Source organism: Ovis canadensis, chromosome 9 (genome assembly GCF_042477335.2).
Source record: "Ovis canadensis isolate MfBH-ARS-UI-01 breed Bighorn chromosome 9, ARS-UI_OviCan_v2, whole genome shotgun sequence".
Lineage (NCBI taxonomy): Eukaryota > Metazoa > Chordata > Mammalia > Artiodactyla > Bovidae > Ovis > Ovis canadensis.
The window spans coordinates 104,547,834-104,564,516 of NC_091253.1; the positions used below are offsets into that span (position 1 = coordinate 104,547,834).

Consider the following 16,683-nt stretch of genomic DNA (forward strand, 5'->3'; position numbering starts at 1 on the left):
GTTTTCATTAGGAAAATCACTGTAATTAGAAGTCATGAGTATTAGTCAGTCATTTCTTACCTGGGAAAGACCACGATCACAAACATATACACACATGCACACACATTCAGAGAAGCCCGGGAAAAGATAATCTTGAGACACTTGATCACGCACTCGTTCAGTTATTTCAAACACTGAGTTCCTAGTACACGCCAGTCAGTATGCAGAACGGGTCTGCCTCTGATAGAACAATAACAACGCACACAACAAGGCACCAGGCATTGTGACAACCACGTTCCAGGTCCAACACATTATTGGATTTATTCCTGAAAACAGTAAGACAAGTTTTAATACTCCTGCTTTTTTTTTTTAACTTTTTGTTTTATATTGGAGTACAGCCAGTTAACAATGCTGTGATAGTTTCTGGTGGATAGCTAAGGGACTCAGCCATGCATATACATGTATCCTGGTTGGTGGTGGTTTTGGTTGCTAAGTCGTGCCGAGCTCTTTGCAGCTCCCCGAACTGTAGCCTGCCAGGCGTTCCCAGGCAAGAACTGGAGTGGGTTGTCATTTCCTTCTCCAGGGGATCTTCTCAACCCACACATGTATCCATCACCCCTTCAAACTTCCCTCCCATCCAGGCTGCCACATAGCATTGTAATACTGTTGCTTTGCAGAAATATTTTTGCAGCAATTTCGGCCCTCGAGGGAGGTTTTAGTCTAGCAAGGCAGGAAATGCAGACCAGGAACACGGAAACTCACTTGTGCCGTGAAGTGCTGAGGCACGCCAGTGGAAGTGCGGCGGGGAACTGCACCTGTGAGCGAAGCCCCGGACTTGGCGTTGTGCTGGGGAATCTAGCAGGACCTGCAGTCGTAGTTGAGAACAATGTTTCATAGTTGGTACTGTCATCTTTTAAGCTGGGGCCTTGCAGTTTATCCATAGTCCCTTTCTCCCTACTTCTCCAGTATGGCCAGTCTTATTTCTTGATTATTCTGTCTCAAGCCCTACTGTTACCAACTATCCTCACTCTCTCTGATTGAGTGTGTGGATGAGTGTTTATTTAGTCATGTATCTGTTCAGCCAGCCACCTATTCTGTCATTTAGGAAGTGCCCCAACGGCTAGTTTTAGTGGCTGCTGCAGGTCAGACCCTGTGCTTGGTAATGGGCGTAAAATGGGGGTCAGAAGAGTCTCCCTGCTCTTGACTGGCTCCCAGAGAAATGTGACCATCACTCTAATAAGACATAAGGAACTAAAAGATGGCACTTCTGCTTTTAAACATGTATTGTCTTTGCCTTTCCGCAAAGGGCTTATATGGCTGTGTGAGCAGATTCAAGCATAGTGTTGTGATAGTTTCAGGAGGACAGCAAGGGGGCCCGGCCATGCATACAATGTATCCGTTCGCGTAGACTGCCCTCCTGTCCAGGCTCAGGTAACACTGAGCAGCGTTCCCTGTGCTGTGCAGGAGGTCGGCGTAGGTTGTCCATTTTAAACATAGCTGTGTGTACATGTCCATCCCACACTCCCTGACTGCCCTTCCCCTGTCCTTCCCCAATGGTAACCATAAGTTTGTTCTCCAACTCTGTGAACCTTAGAGTCTGTATATAAGGGATATCATATGACTAAAAAACCCATCACTTTTAGAGCCTGAGCTATAGAGACCTTGAAGTAAGAAAACGCACTGATAAACGGCTGACCGTTAACGAATCTCCTCTTGCAGTGTCCTTACCTATAGCGTCCGACCTTGAACTGTACGACATGACTGAGAGCAGCCTGAGGGTGAGATGGAACCCTGTGCCTGGGGCGTCCGGGTACCTGATCCTCTACGCTCCCCTCACGGAGGGCCTGGCCGGGGATGAAAAAGAGGTAACTGCCTGCTGCCTGCTAGAGTCCTAGAATCTTTGGCTTCCTGAGCATTGTTTTTTTTTTTTTTAAAATATAAAAATGTAGCGTATAAAATTTAGAAAAGTCACATTAGCCAAAGAAAATAATCACTTGTAAGCCCACCCCCTAGAGGTAACCACTGTTAACGTTTAGTTAACAGTCTCTTTCAACGAATTTTTAACACAACCAATGGGAATGGTTTTGTAGTTTTCCTTGTAATTTTCCTCTTGCTTGTTGTGAATGCCTTTCCGTACCATTAAATCATATTTTATATAGTCATTTAAACAACTTTTTACCATCCCATTGTTGGTTTGTACCAGTGCATGTTTAATTAATCTCCTATTAATTAGGACATTTGGATAATTTGGTATATAAAAGAATTCCCTGGTCGTCCAGTGGTTAGGACTTGTGTTTTTGCTTCCAGGGTCCAGGTTCAAACCCTGGTTGGGAGATCCTACAAGCCAGGCCAAAAAAAAAAGATAACCTGCTATATAAATATACTTTTGGGACTACTGTTAGCATATAACTTTATATGGTTATCTGATTATTTCCCTAGGATAAATTTCTAAAAGTGAAATTTCTTTTTGCAAAGACTATGCAAATTCTTAAGGCTTATACTAGGTATTACTACATTACTGTAGAGAAATTTTATATAATTTGTATTGCTCTATGCAGTTCACAAGTGATTGTGATAGCCTTATGTACACTGACTTTGAAAAATTTGTTTTACTAATTTGAGAGATATTATAGAGAAACATGGGTTTCCCAGGTGACTCAGTGATAAAGGATCCGCCTGCCAGTGCCCGAGATGAGGGTTCATTCCCTGGGTGGGAAGATCCCTTGCAGAAGGCCAGGGCACCCCACTCCGGCGTTCTTGCCTGGAGAACCCCATGGACGGAGGAGCCTGGCGGGCTGCAGGCCATGGGGTTGCTGAGGGTCGGACACGACTGAGTGACCAAACAACAGAGAAATATCTCACAGATGTAGCTTTTTGCATTTCTTCCACTTTTAATGATGACTGTTTGACCTTTGAATGATAGCTGTTAGTCCTCATTTCTAGGGAACAGTTACTACAGTATAGCTATACAAGGAAGAGAGAGGAGACGGCCTGAGTGCTGGAGTGTTGACGAGGCAGGTGGAGCGTATATGAGAGTGAGCGCAGAACTTGGTTCTTTAACGTCCTCTGAAACCTGCCTCTCGTGACAGAATTCTTTAGGGCCAGGAATATGGTGATTCTAGCACATAGAACAGAATATAGGTGACGTGTATTCTTTCATTTCCCAGGCTTAGACAGTTTTTGCCCACTTGGATTTAATGATCTGAATTTTTTTGGTGGAAGGGAAACTTAAAAATGGTGCTAAAAAAACACACAGCTTCACCACGAAAGAAAAGAATAAAAAAGAGGCCCACCAGTTCACATGCAGCACACTGTTACGGCTGTGCTTAGTGGCCCAGCTGTGTCCGACCCTTTGCTGTACCCGCCAGGCTCTTCTGTCCACGGGATTCTCCAGGCCAGAATCCTGGGGTGGGCAGCCTTTCCTTCTCCAGGGGATCTTCCCCACCCAGGGGCTGGACCCAGGCCTCCCGCATCGCAGGCGGGTTCCTTACCAGCCGAGCCACAGGGGAGCCCTAAAACAGCCCCTGCGCTGCGCTCGCTCGTGTGCGACTCTTGGCGACGCCGTGGCTGACGCCCGCGGGCTCCTCCGTCCGTGGGGATTTAGCCGAGCTTTTCTTTTCAGTTGTGTTGGGTCTCACGGCTGCGGGGGCCGCTCTCCGGTGGCGCTGCGCGGCCTCCTCTTGCGGAGGTTCCCGTCGTGGAGCAGGGCTCTCGGCGCTCAGCCTGCCCTCGTTTGTGGCGCGCGGGCTCCCGAGCACGGCTCCGTCGTCGCGGCGCGCGCGGGCTTAGTCGCCTCGCGGCACGTGGGGTCCTCCTGGATGAGGGCTCGACCCCGTGTCTCCTGCGTTGGCGGGTGGACTGTTTCCCTCTGAAGCACCAGAGAAGCCCTCGCCGGGTTTAATTTAAAGTCTGATAATGCTACTATACGTGAGCATGTGGGGACGCAGAATCACTCCTGTAAACTGGCGTGTCAGTTGGTACAGCTGCCTTGGAGACGAATCTTAAATATTTCATCAAGCTAGATATACACACTTTTTAAGGTATATACTACAGAGAAACATCCTTCAAGACTGCTCAACGCAGGCACTTGGTCAGAACAAAATATCGCAAGCAACTGCCATGTTCATTGACAGGATGGAAAATGACGGCATATTTTTAGAGAAGAATCTCATAAGGGATTAAATAATGTCAACTCTGTCCCTGTGTCTCAATGTGGATAAATCTTGAAATCAAATATTGCCAGAGGAAAAAAAATTCCAAAAATGTCATGTTGAATGGTCCATTTATGCACATCATTAAAGGCAATGGCACCCCACTCCAGTACTCTTGCCTGGAAAATCCCATGGACGGAGGAGCCTGGTAGGCTGCAGTCCATGGGGTCGCTAATAGTTAGACACGACTGAGCGACTTCACTTTCACTTTTTACTTTCATGCATTGGAAAAGGAAATGGCAACCCACTCCAGTGTTCTTGCCTGGAGAATCCCAGGGACAGCGGAGCCTGGTGGGCTGCCGTCTACGGGGTTACACAGAGTCGGACATGACTGAAGTGACTTAGCAGCAGCAAACATACAGAAACATCTTTTTTTAAATGTTACACACCTATGTAGAAGTAAAGAAAAACGTATCAGTGAGATGCACTTCAACATTAGGGCAGAGGTGGTGAACAGAAAGAATGAGAAAGAATTTGTTTTATGTGACTGTCTAGTTCTTGTTAAAATAAGATCTGAAGTCAATATGACAAAATAATTATTTATTACATTTGAGTGATGGATGCATCAGGGTTTATTATGCTATTTTCTCTACCTTTATATTATATACACTGAGATATTTTTAAATTAAAGTTTTTGATCTGACCCTACCACTGGCAATTGTGTGAGAGGGGACAGTCTATGGAGTTATTTCTCTTCTTTCCAAAGCGGAAATAAAACCATCCTTGTCACACAGTTGTCACAATCTGAGAATGTTGGCTTACCTGACTGACCCCCAGGGTTAGAAATATCATCCCCCAAATCAAAAAGCAAATTGCTGATTTGGGCATCCAGTGGGTTGATCTCTTCTGGACTCCTGGGAGGGGCTTGCAGTACAGGGGGACAGGCCCTCTGAATGGGGGCCTCAGTACTGGTCCAGTTTAATGGGACTTGAAGCAAAAATTGGGCCTCCAGTCAGGACTGGCAAGAATGAGGCCAGCGTTGAAGGATGCCCACTTGGCGTCCAGGTCCCAACAGACCGGCCTGGACCTTACCCTCTTCCTAGAGGATGTTTCTGATTCATCTCCACCCACGCTTGTCTGGGGACCAAATATTTGACACTGTTATTCTGGCTGCAGCTGCCACTTGTCCAGATGTAAAGAGTTATCCGAAAAGAGCGCACACAGTACGTTCAGTTTTATGTGGCTTCACAGCATCTGTTTCTAATGCAAAACAACACGAGGCAATGAAGAAAAGGGTGCCTTGAAACCTGCTTGATGAAGGGGCTGTGAGGAGATGAAGTCTTAGTCCCTGAGGTCTCACCTGTATCCGGTTGTACTCTGATCAGGGTGAAAAAGGCACGGGGGCAAACGATCTGATGATGTGCGTTCTTTACAGATGAAAATTGGAGAGACCCACACGGACATTGAGCTGAGCGGGCTGTTGCCCAACACGGAGTACACAGTCACAGTGTATGCTATGTTTGGAGAAGAAGCCAGTGACCCTGTTACGGGACAGGAAACGACACGTGAGTGGCCCCGCCATCCGGATGGGGCGCTGCAGTGGGAGCGCGAGCCAGCGTGGGGACCCTGAGCTAGACCTGCTGGGCTAGGCTGGCGCCTCCCAGGAGCCGCTGCCGTGCAACGAAGCGGACAGTTTATCTAGGGGAAGGAAGGGGCGCTTCTTCCCGTTCTGTCGTTACTAAGAGGCACTCGGGTTCTAGAACCGAACTTTGCCTCCTCCAGAGTAGTGGTCGCTGACCTTTTGGCGCCAGGGAGCAGTTTCGTGGAAGACAGTCTTTCCGTGGATCAGGGAAGGGGGCGGTTCAGGACGGCTGAGGGGCATTGCAGTTGCCGCGCGCTTCATTTCGGTTATTACTGCGTTGCGGTAGCAGTGAGATTGGCGCGGCTCCGTCTCTCGCCGCTGGCGGCCGGGGTTCTGACCACCCGAGCCCGCAGGCCGTTGACCGATGAGGTCTCCGTGCGGCTGCCCCGCCGGGCTCACCTGTCCTTGCAGGCGGACTGGATGCCGCCTCAGCTCCACGTCAGGCCGGCAGGCGTTCGGTTCCCGGAAGGAGAGAAGCTGGATTCTCGCGTGCAGGTCCACGGGAGGGTCTGAGCTCCTCCTGGAGTCGCCTGGGCTGCTGGCCGGGCGGAGGCGGGGCGCAGGCGGCTGCAGAGACCGGGCCGCGCCCGCGGTGGGAGCCCCGCTCTCAGTGACGCGGCAGAGCTGGAGCAGACCCCAGAGCTGGAGCAGAATGCGAGGGGAAATTGGGCTTTGGGATCAGAGCTTTCAACATGCAAATCCCAGCGAAAGTCACACTGTGGGTGGGTGACAGTGGGCAAGTGATGGAGCATTTCTGAGCCTGTGAGAGGAGGAACAGTCATCTCCCGGCATGTGGCTGATAGAAGATTAAATGCAGTAATGCAGCTGAAAGTAATTAGCGCATAGTTACTCCATAGTTCTTTCCCCATATTAAAATTAATATTTTTTTCTAAAAATTTTTGATGTCCTTTGTATCTCAGACTATTGTCATTATAATTAGTTTTTTTAATTGAGTAAAAATTATATATAAAAATGTGAAAGTATTAGTCACTCAGTCATGTCTGGCTCTTTGCAATGCCATGGACTATAGCCCGCCAGGCTCCTCTGTCCGCAGGATTCTCTAGGCAAGAATACCGGAGTGGGTTGCCATTTCCTTCTCCGGGGGAATCGTCCCAACCTAGGGATTAAACCGGGGTCTCCTGCTTTGCAGGTGTATTCTTTACCATCTGAGCCCCCAGGGAAGCCCCAAAAGTTATCTTGGCAAGCCTAATTCGGGTAATGTAGTAATAATGTTTTTTAGGAATTGTAAATATTTATTTGAAAATATGATAGAGAAAATGCTGCTCTGACAAGCTCACAATGCTTTGTCGCCTACCATTGGAAATAGGGGTCTCTTTGTGGTGTCTTGAAGAAGACAGGGCAGGGAGATGGGGTGTCTCACGTCACTCTGAGCCTGGGAGGAAGCGAGTAGCTTGGAGTCTGTGAGTGCTTTGGTCTTGGAGATTCTGCTTGAGAAGTGTACAAAGAGATGTAATGATAAGGGAGTTTTCCCCTACAATCATTTTTTTTTAAATTAGCCAAGGCTGTGTTCTCTTGCTCTTCAGAGAAAGACCAACGTAATTAAAACAACAAACAACAAAACTGGGAAAGCCCAAGACAGAAAGAGGAAAAATAAGTCAGAAAGCATCTAATATATCACTTGTGAAAGTTGCTCAGTCGTGTCCGACTCTTTGCGACCCCATGGACTGTACAGTCCATGGAATTCTCCAGGCCAGAACACTGCAGTGGGCAGCCTTTCCCTTCTCCAGGGGGTCTTCACAACCCAGGGATCGAACCTGGGTCTCCCACATTGCAGGCGGATTCTTTACCAGCTGAACCACAGGGAAGCCCCAGAATGCAGGGTGCGCAGCCTTTCCCTTCTCCAGTGGATCTTCCCGGCCCAGGGATCAAACCGGAGTCTCCTGCACTGCAGGCAGATTCTTTACCAACTGAGCTATCAGGGAAGCCCTAGTATGTCTCTTGACTTAAGTCATTTTGAGGACTCTGTTGATTTGGAACGAAAACTTTCCCAACCACGCATCTCTCTTTTTCACTCAGAATTCCTATTTCTTTCTAGTTTTCCCTCACTGTTGAAAAGTAGAGTGTTCCTATGAAACCTTTTGTAAGCTGGAATAACAGAAAGCAAAGAAACAGTTTTAGGATACATTTTGCTAATGGGTGCACAGAGCAAATCAGGATAAAGCACAGATGCTCAGAAACACAGTTCAAAGCTACGGTTGCCTGATGCTGAGACGCTGAGCATAGTCCCAGGAAGGAGCTTGGCAGGGCCCGTCTTGCTACCTGGGGGCCTGGGATGCACACTGGCTCCCTAACGACTTGCTACAACGCGAAGGCTGAAGGTTGTTTTTGCTTTTTGCATTTTTTGTAAAAGGAAAAATCCTCCTTAGCTTTCTTTCAGTTAGTAAGCTTTCATTTAAGTACTAATGTGGGTCTTTGGTAAGACAAGGGTCCCCAACCCCAAGCCATACAGCAGGGGGTGAGTGGTAGGCGAGTGCGCGAACCTCATCTGTGTTCTCAGCTACTGCCCATCACTTGCCTTCCCACCTGAGCTCCGCCTCCTATCAGATCAGCAAGGGCATTGACTCTCATAGGGACAGACCCCACTGACCGTGCAAGCGCGGGATCTCAGTTCCGCTGCTTACGAAAGTCGCCCCAAACAGCCACTTCTCCTCTCCCGCCCGTCCGAGGAGAGACTGCCATGAACCCTTCCCTGCAAAAGGGTGGGGACTGCTACTGAAAGGGCAAAGTGCCTGAAGCAGATTTTCAAAACGCTGATACCTTGTGCTTTTAAAAAGTGTCCATGACTCTTTCCCATTAGTAGCTGACTAAAAAAAAGGCCTAAAAAACGCCGTCCTGGCTGCCTGAGACAGACCCGTTTACACATTGCTCCACTGCACTGCTGAGTTTAACTGAAGCCTAGACAGTGTAGAGCCAAGTGTGCTCAGCACAGAGTGCTCACCTGCTTTTGTCTCTCCTACACGTCAGGGAGTGAGAGTCACCCAGCCTCTAGGCTCCTAATGGCCATACAGTCAGTCTGCCTAGAATTAATGGCAGCGTTGGCCTTTAGGGTGAGGAACCGCTGTGCTCTGGGGGACAGCTAACAGGGTCATGGGTTCTAGCCTAGGCTAGGCTGTCAAATCTGTTGATCGATTGCCTGGGTCATGGATTCCAGCTGCTCTCCTGCTGTTACTCACTGTGACCTTGGCCAAGTAACCTCAGATTCATGATCCATGTAATGGGGCTAATTATAACATTATCCTTGCCGTCTAATGTTAGGATTTAATGTGGTGATGTGTTATATCTCACACTCATAGAAAGCATGCAATCTCAACAACTGTGTTTACTATAAACCTGTAAAAGCTCACAGAGCTCTCAAAGATTATTGACAAATTTTAACCTGTTGACTCAGAAAGGAATCCTCGAAGAAGTACAAAAAGCCGTGGGATTGGTAGTGAGGATGTATAGAAGAATCAACGCCTCTTTATGCTGTTAAAGCCACAGTAAAGTGTTTGCTTTTATCTAGTCTCGCAAAGCCAGTAGGTTTTATCCAGGGCAAGGTTCCTACTCCTTGATTCAAGAGATATTTACTGAAAACGTACTCTATTGGAGATAAAGATAGGAACAAAGTTAAATCAGATTCTGTAATCCTTCGAGATGACAGTATATTGGAAGGGAGAGACAATAGACCAATCAATGTGCAATAAAGAATGGATCAGGGAAGATACATAGGTAGAATTGAGGCGGAAGGATTATTTTATGTAAGGTGATCATGGAAGGCTTCACTGAGAAGGGGAGATACTTTCAGAAACCTGAATCTCAGATGACTCCAGGGTTTTCGACCTGAGCAATGGGAAAAGTGGAGTTTTCATTTCCTCAGAAGGACAGGTTGAGAGAGAAGATTGGGAGAGGTGACAGGAATCAGTGATTCAGATTTGGACATGCTGAGCTGGAAATGCTTAATAGACGCCCGAGTGGAGAGGACAGATAAGAAGCCGTTGCCACATGGAAAATTGTGGGTCAGAGGAATAGAGTGACTTTGCCAGGACCAGATGACTGCTGAGTGCAAGAGCTGAAGTTTAATTTCACGTTTCCTGGTTTTTGAGTCATTGGGTTGTTCATTTATATCAGCAGGAAATGGTAGCTTTGACTAGAGAAGAAAGGCTCATAAAACTCACCTACACTGCGTTTGCTTCTAAGCATCTGCAATTCGTGGCTACTCGTCATTCTCCAAAAGGAAAACTTTTCTCTGTTAATTTGTTAATGTTCTCTGTTAGAAGTTATTATCTGAGTGAGAATTTTCATATGTCAGTAGTTTAGGAGTCACAGATGCGGTGCTTTGGGGTCCTTTTTGCCTATATGTTATTTAAACTTTCATTTCTTTTTTATTCCATCTACTGCAAAGTACCCTTAAGCCCGCCCAGAAACCTGAGAGTCTCCAATATTGGCTCTAGCAGTGCTCGATTAGCCTGGGATGCAACTTCAGCAAAGATCAACGGTTATCGAATTGTCTATAACAATGCCGATGGGACTGAGATCAATGAGGTAAGCTGTGGAACGTGAAGTGTGTTCTCCCGGTGGTCGGGGTTCAGTTTCTCAGGGCTATGAAACTGATCATCCCGAAACACAGTGGCTTGCAACAGTTGCTAATTGTTCACTTTCTCTTGCCATTTTGGTGGGTTTGGCTTGAGATAGCAGCCAAGCAGTGGCTGGAACGGTGACGTCACAGCGGCTTCCGTATTTCTGTCTGATGCCCGGTTCGGGAAGATGACCGCCTGGGAGCTGGAACGGCTCTACGTTTCAAAGTTGGTTGTTTACACGATCCGTTCAGCAAGGCAGCTATAGGGGAGCCGGACTTTTTAAATACAGTCTGCCCCAGGGAGTGCGGGTGAGGAAGTGTGTGTCTTCACAGAAGCAGGGAACTGAAGTGCCAGTGCTTGAAAGACCCTAGTTCAATGAGCGCACGTTGAAAACTGAATCATTCAAGTTCTGTGTAGGAAGAAACTTTCAACTAACAGAATTTATTGAAACCCATGAAGATACAGTATTTTGCACTCAGTGACTAATACTCTTCAGAAATTCTTTCCTTGGAAATATATTTTAGCACGCTAGATAGCAGTTATTTTTATGTTCTTCCCTTATCTGGGTCCAAGAAGCTAAGACAACAAGGGAAATATGTTGGATTACATCATTTCTATTTCTTGACCAAGTAAAGCATGTATTTTCATATACAGAGACAAGCTTTTTCCTACAATGAAATCCAAGCAATATTTTGCTGAATGTGCCCTCCTACAGCATATGGGATAATGAATGGACAAAAATTGCACATTCACTAACAGTACAGAAATACTGTTCAATATCTTTTATTAAATCTTCATAAATCCTGAGGGCAAATAATTCTGATGAAGCTGCAGTCATTTAGACTATGTGCTTTGCTTTTGAAGATGAGAACCTGGAGTAGTAAAAAGAAAGAAATGAAAAGCAGCGAGCTATCAATGTCTCTTTGTTATCAGTGATAAGTAACCTGCTTTTCCCAAGGGCTGCAAATTCAGCTGTGTAGGAGGCTTACGTGGATCATGTAAATGAGTGCAGAAATTGCTGCATCTGCAAAGAAATAGTCTCACCTGTTTTTCTTGAAACATGAGGCTCCCTTAGGTTATGTTTCATGTTCCCATTTGGGGGCAGAAATTCTCACTGAAAGACGATGAACAGTGACAATGGACCGTGGGTGACAGTGACGGGGTGCTGGGCCTGGTGGGCACTGCATTGCTGGGGAGTTTGTACATGCTCATCAAAACCCCATGGACGGAGGAGCCCGGTGGGACACGACTGAGTGACTTTACTTTCACGCATTGGAGAAGGAAATGGCAACCCACTCCATGTCCTTGCTTGGAGAATCCCAGGGATGGGGGAGCCTGGTGGGCTGCTGTCTATGGGGTCGCACAGAGTCGGACACGACTGAAGCGACTCAGCAGCAGCAGCAGCAGCAGCAGCAAGAGGCAGCCGCTGTTAGCTCCGTAGGTTGTTGCTGCGCAGAAACCTGCAGGGGCTGCCAGATCTCGTTCCCCTTGACCGTGTGACCAGGGATTTCTTTTTATGTGAAATTTTAAAATGGTGGCTCATCGAACAACCAAAATAACATAAGCATATTCATTAAAATTTGTTCACTTCAAAGCATTCCTATTTGGAAATAATTTTTCATGAACCAAAAATGAACTGTCATAGGTATGCATGTATGAACTATATAATCATATATTTTTGTTGAGTGTGATTGACGTGTAATGTCGTATTAGTCTCAGGTGTATGGCATGATGACTCAGCATTTGTCTACATTGTGAGATGGCCATAAAAGGTTAGTCAACATACATTTCTCCATTAAAAAATTACAGTTGTGTTCGTTGAGAAATTCATGTGTGTTTTTTTGCAGTGTTTTTCCTTGGGGATTGCCTCTGGTACTTGCTATTTCTAATTTGTATTGTGCTGGGAAATTAGAAAACCATGTTTGATAAAACTGAATTTAAAATATGAGTAAATAGACCAGGCATGAAAATCTGAGAACATCTTTTCGGAATGAAGTGAATAAATAATGCGTGGCTTTAGTGACATTTCCATTTTGACTGATAGGGGTTGTGTGGGCTTTTTTCGGTGTGTGTGTTCTCAATTCTTAGTTTTTATTTATGCAACTGAAACTGAAGGTTGCTGGAAGACTGCCTTATATGAGTCAAAGACTATTTTACCTAGTTTGGGAATATGTGATTTTAAGGGTGAACATCCCTACCATATTTTGCTTTACTGCTATTCATTTGAACTTTTATTTAAAGATAATGCTGCAATTGGATTGTTAGGAAATTCCCAAAATATTTTGGAATGAACTTTAAAGCATCTCAGCTAAGGTCTGCTTACTACGTAATGTGTGATTGATTGTAAAAGCTTTGTTTTCAGCTCAGTCCGTATGTTTCTGCTTCCCTCCCTCTCCCACCTTCTCGCCCTCACTTACTTCTCCTTCTCTCTGTCTTTTCTGCATTCCCTCTCTCCCTAACTTTTTGGAGTCCAAGGAAGAAAAAGAGAACAGAGCATTTAAACAAATGTTGACGACAATGGTGATGATAATGGTGATGGTGGTGAGGGTGGTGGTGATGTTGGCAGCTAACACACGTTGAGTGCTTACCCTGAGTCAGGCTCTGAGATTTTTACAGAGAACACTTGGTGCAATTTTTATAGAAAAAGTGTTGCCAAAGCCTGACCTGTCAAACCAAAGAAGCAGCCGTCTCAGATAGCATGCCCTGCGAGCAGGTCCGGGGAGACGCGCAAGCCTGATGGTGCCGTTTCGGTTTCCCGTGAGAGGCCGCAGGCCCCGGGCTCTCAGGACAGGCCCGGTTTCCGACACAGTGACTCAGCAGCAGAGCCCAGACCCTGGGTCCTCATCAAGGGCCCTCTTCATCCCTCCTGGAAAAGGCTGAAGTTTTTAGTTAGACTGTTTGAAAAATTATTCTCAGAAATAGTTGTGTAACAATGAGATCATAGTAATTTGTTACCGTCTTCCCAAATTCTTCTCCTACGTCTTAAAAGTGATCCAGATAAAAGCAGTTCCAGAACTTCGTCTGAAGCACATTATGAGAGCAAGCGAGAATGAGTGGCACCCAACAGTTCTCACTCGATGAAATAAAACGATCAACAATTAATGCATGAAGCAGTCTGTTCAGCATGAAGTGAAAAGCTTTTAATAAGTAAAACTAGATCTTTTCAATAGAGGTCTCTGTTGAAAAAAATAAACATATATATTCAATATATAATGCTGAAATACATATACTTTTGCGTATATGGGCACTTATACAGAAGTATATCAAGACCTAAGTATCCATCCCAGTTAATAGTTTCATGACCCCAGGAAGGTTAATTAAGGCCTTTGGGTCTCAGGCTCCTCGCTTGTAACATAGTCATCATACACCTAGTGAGAGGGAGGAGGGGGCCAAGCAGAGCAGTGAAGGTAAGGCCCCCGGCATAGTGTAAGTGCCCAGTAAACCTTAGCCAGTGTGGTTCGAAGCAGCAGAAGGCAGCAGGTAAGTGTAGTTTAGGAGAACAGCTTGTCTCATACTTTGAGTATGGCTCTGTCTTTTCTGTGCGTTTAAATGGTGCAGCCCTAGTGTAGCTAGTATTTACAACCAGAGAACCTGGAGCCTGAAACCCTTACGTTTCCAGTCTTAGGAGCTGGCTGACTTTCCCTTGGGCAAGCTCCTAACTTTTTGGAGCCTCATTCTCCCCATCTCCCAATTAGGAGTAACACTTAGCTACCTTATGAGGCTGTGGTAAGGGGTCAGTACGCTGGATGCGCGTGCAGCATGCAGGCCAGAGTAAACGCTAACTGCTAAGAGCCACCCATGATGTGACCAGGCCTAGCTTCAGAAGGAGACAGTACACGCTTTCAGTTAGCTCTGGCTCCGTGGCCAGTGCCCTGGCCTAAAACAACAGCACACAATTGTGGAGCTGGGACGGCCCCGCAGGCCCGCCGGCCTCTGCTCCATGTGGTGTCAGCTAAGGTGACCCCAGCGTTCGCGTGGGAGCCCGGCTGGGCGGGGGCTTCTAAGATGACTTCACTCCCACGTCTGGGGTGGCTGAGAAGGTCGGGCCTGGCTGCTGCTCTTCAGCAGCGAGGCGCAGAGTTCCAAAATCATGAAGCAGGAAACTCGTTTCCTCGGGGCTGGCAGTCTTTCTTTATGACCTGCCGTCAGTTCCTTTGAGATGCCTGCAGTCTCTGTGTTAACCGTTTATTCAGATGAGCCCTTCGTGTAATCTCTTGTAAAATGGATTTTTGGTGCCTACATCTCAATTTCCATTTACTTATTCTATTCACTCTCTCTCTCTCTCTCTCTCTCTCTCTCTCTCTATATATATATATATATATATATAAATAAAATTCAATATACAATATTTAAAAAGCTAAGCAAGGTCCTGCCCTCAAGAGGCTTACACTCTATGTTGGAAATAGTACCTTGTACTTAGGAAATAAAATGATTCCACGCTGGGATCGGTGCCAGGGAGGAAACAAACACTGTCCCTGCCGGGACCTCCCCAGCAGGCCAGCGGTTAGGATTCCACGCTGAACTGCAGGGTCCATCCCTGATTGGGAGTGAAGATCCTGCAAGCCACAGAGTATGGTCAAAAACGAGAAAGAAAATGATATATGACAAGGATAGTGTTAAAGAATCATCCTACCGAGACCGGAGGAGAGATGAACACCTCCCCACCAGGAGATGAAGTATAAGCACAAGCCTAACAGATGGCGAAGGGCTTATTTTGAAAAGAGCCCAGGAAATAAGGTCCCAGACAGAATGAGCTGCATCTGCACAGGCCCTGAGGTGGGAAAACTTGGACAGAAGGTGACTGTGGCTGATCAGGGATTTCTCTTCTTAGGTGAAACTTGCCGATTAAAAGAAGCTGGCTCATTGAACAACTGAAATAACACAGACTGTGCTCACCGCCCCCTGCGTGGTTGTTCGTCTGTGTAGCTCCTGTGGAAGCTATTGTACATGCCTGGCTCCTCCTAGCAAAGCCGGCTGTGATCATTACAGTACTTTGTATCAGCACCGCAGACATCGCGTGCACTTCACTTACTCTAGCTGTGATGAAGGGAAATAATATTGGTTGCAACAACGTCTTGAAAATTAACTGATAGGTATTTTACTTAACTGGAAAAGGTCAGTTTTCATTCCAGTTCCAAAGAAAGGCAATGCCAAAGAATGCTCAGACTACTGCACAGCTGCACTCACGCTCAACATTCTCCAAGCCAGGCCTCAGCAACACGTGAACCGTGAACTTCCAGATGCTCAAGCTGGATTTAGAAAAGGCAGAGGAACCAGAGATCAAATTGCCAACATCCGCTGGATCATTGAAAAAGTGAGAGAGTTCCAGAAAAACATCAACTTCTGCTTTATTGACTGTGCCAAAGCCTTTGACTGTGTGGATCACAACAAATTGTGGAAAGTTTTTCAAGAGATGAGAATACCAGACCACCTTACCTGCCTCCTGAGAAACCTGTATGCAGGTCAAGAATCAGCAGTTAGAACTGGACATGGAACAACAGACTGGTTCTAAATTGGGAAAGGAGTACGTCAAGGCTGTATATAGTGACCCTGCTTATTTAGCTTCTATGCAGAGCACATCATGAGAAATGCTGGGCTGTATGAAGCACAAGCTGGAATCAAGATTTCCGGGAGAAATATCAATAACCTCAGATATGCAGATGACACCACCCTTATGGCAGAAAGTGAAGAGGAACTAAAAAGCCTCTTGGTGAAAGTGAACGAGAAGAGTGAAAAAGTGGCTTAAAACTCAACATTCAGAAAATGAAGATCATGGCATCTGGTCCCATCACTTCATGGGAAATAGATGGGGAAACAGTGGAAACAGTGACAGACTTTATATTTTTGGGTTCCAAAATCACTGCAGATGGTGACCACAGCTATGAATTAAAAGGCACTTGCTTCTTGAAAGAAAAGCTATGACCAGCTTAGACAGCATATTAAAAAGCAGAGACATTACTTTGCCAACAAAGATCCATCCAGTTAAACCTATGGTTTTCCAGTGGTCATGTATGGATGTGAGAGCTGGACCACAAAGAAAGCTGAGAACTGAAGAATTGATGCTTTTGAACTGAGGTGTTGGAGAAAACTCTTGAGAGTCCCTTGGACTACAAGGAGATCCAAGCAGTCCATTCTGAAGGAGATCAGTCCTGAATATTCATTGGAAGGACTGATACTGAAGCTGAAAGTCTAATACTTTGGCCACCTCATGAAAAGACTCCGATGCTGGGAAAGATTGAAGGGGGGACGAGAAGGGGACGACAGGATGAGATGGCTGGATGGCATCATCGACTGGATGGACATGAGTTTGAGTAAACTCTAGGAGTTGGTGATG

At 46.2% G+C, this 16,683-nt stretch overlaps 1 protein-coding gene across 8 annotated transcripts in view; it reads left to right on the forward strand.

The window, feature by feature from the left end:
* Positions 1–16,683, forward strand: part of COL14A1 (collagen type XIV alpha 1 chain) — a 225,195-nt gene that overhangs the window by 69,119 nt on the left and 139,393 nt on the right. For all 8 annotated transcript variants that reach the window (XR_011259104.1, XR_011259103.1, XM_069600762.1 and 5 more), the window contains exons 12-14: positions 1,699–1,844; positions 5,566–5,695; positions 10,175–10,314. Coding sequence is in view for 6 of the 8 variants with exons in the window: in XM_069600762.1 (XP_069456863.1) it covers positions 1,699–1,844; positions 5,566–5,695; positions 10,175–10,314 (416 nt within the window). In the remaining 2 variants the exon portion in view is untranslated. The remainder of the gene's footprint in view (positions 1–1,698; positions 1,845–5,565; positions 5,696–10,174; positions 10,315–16,683) is intronic.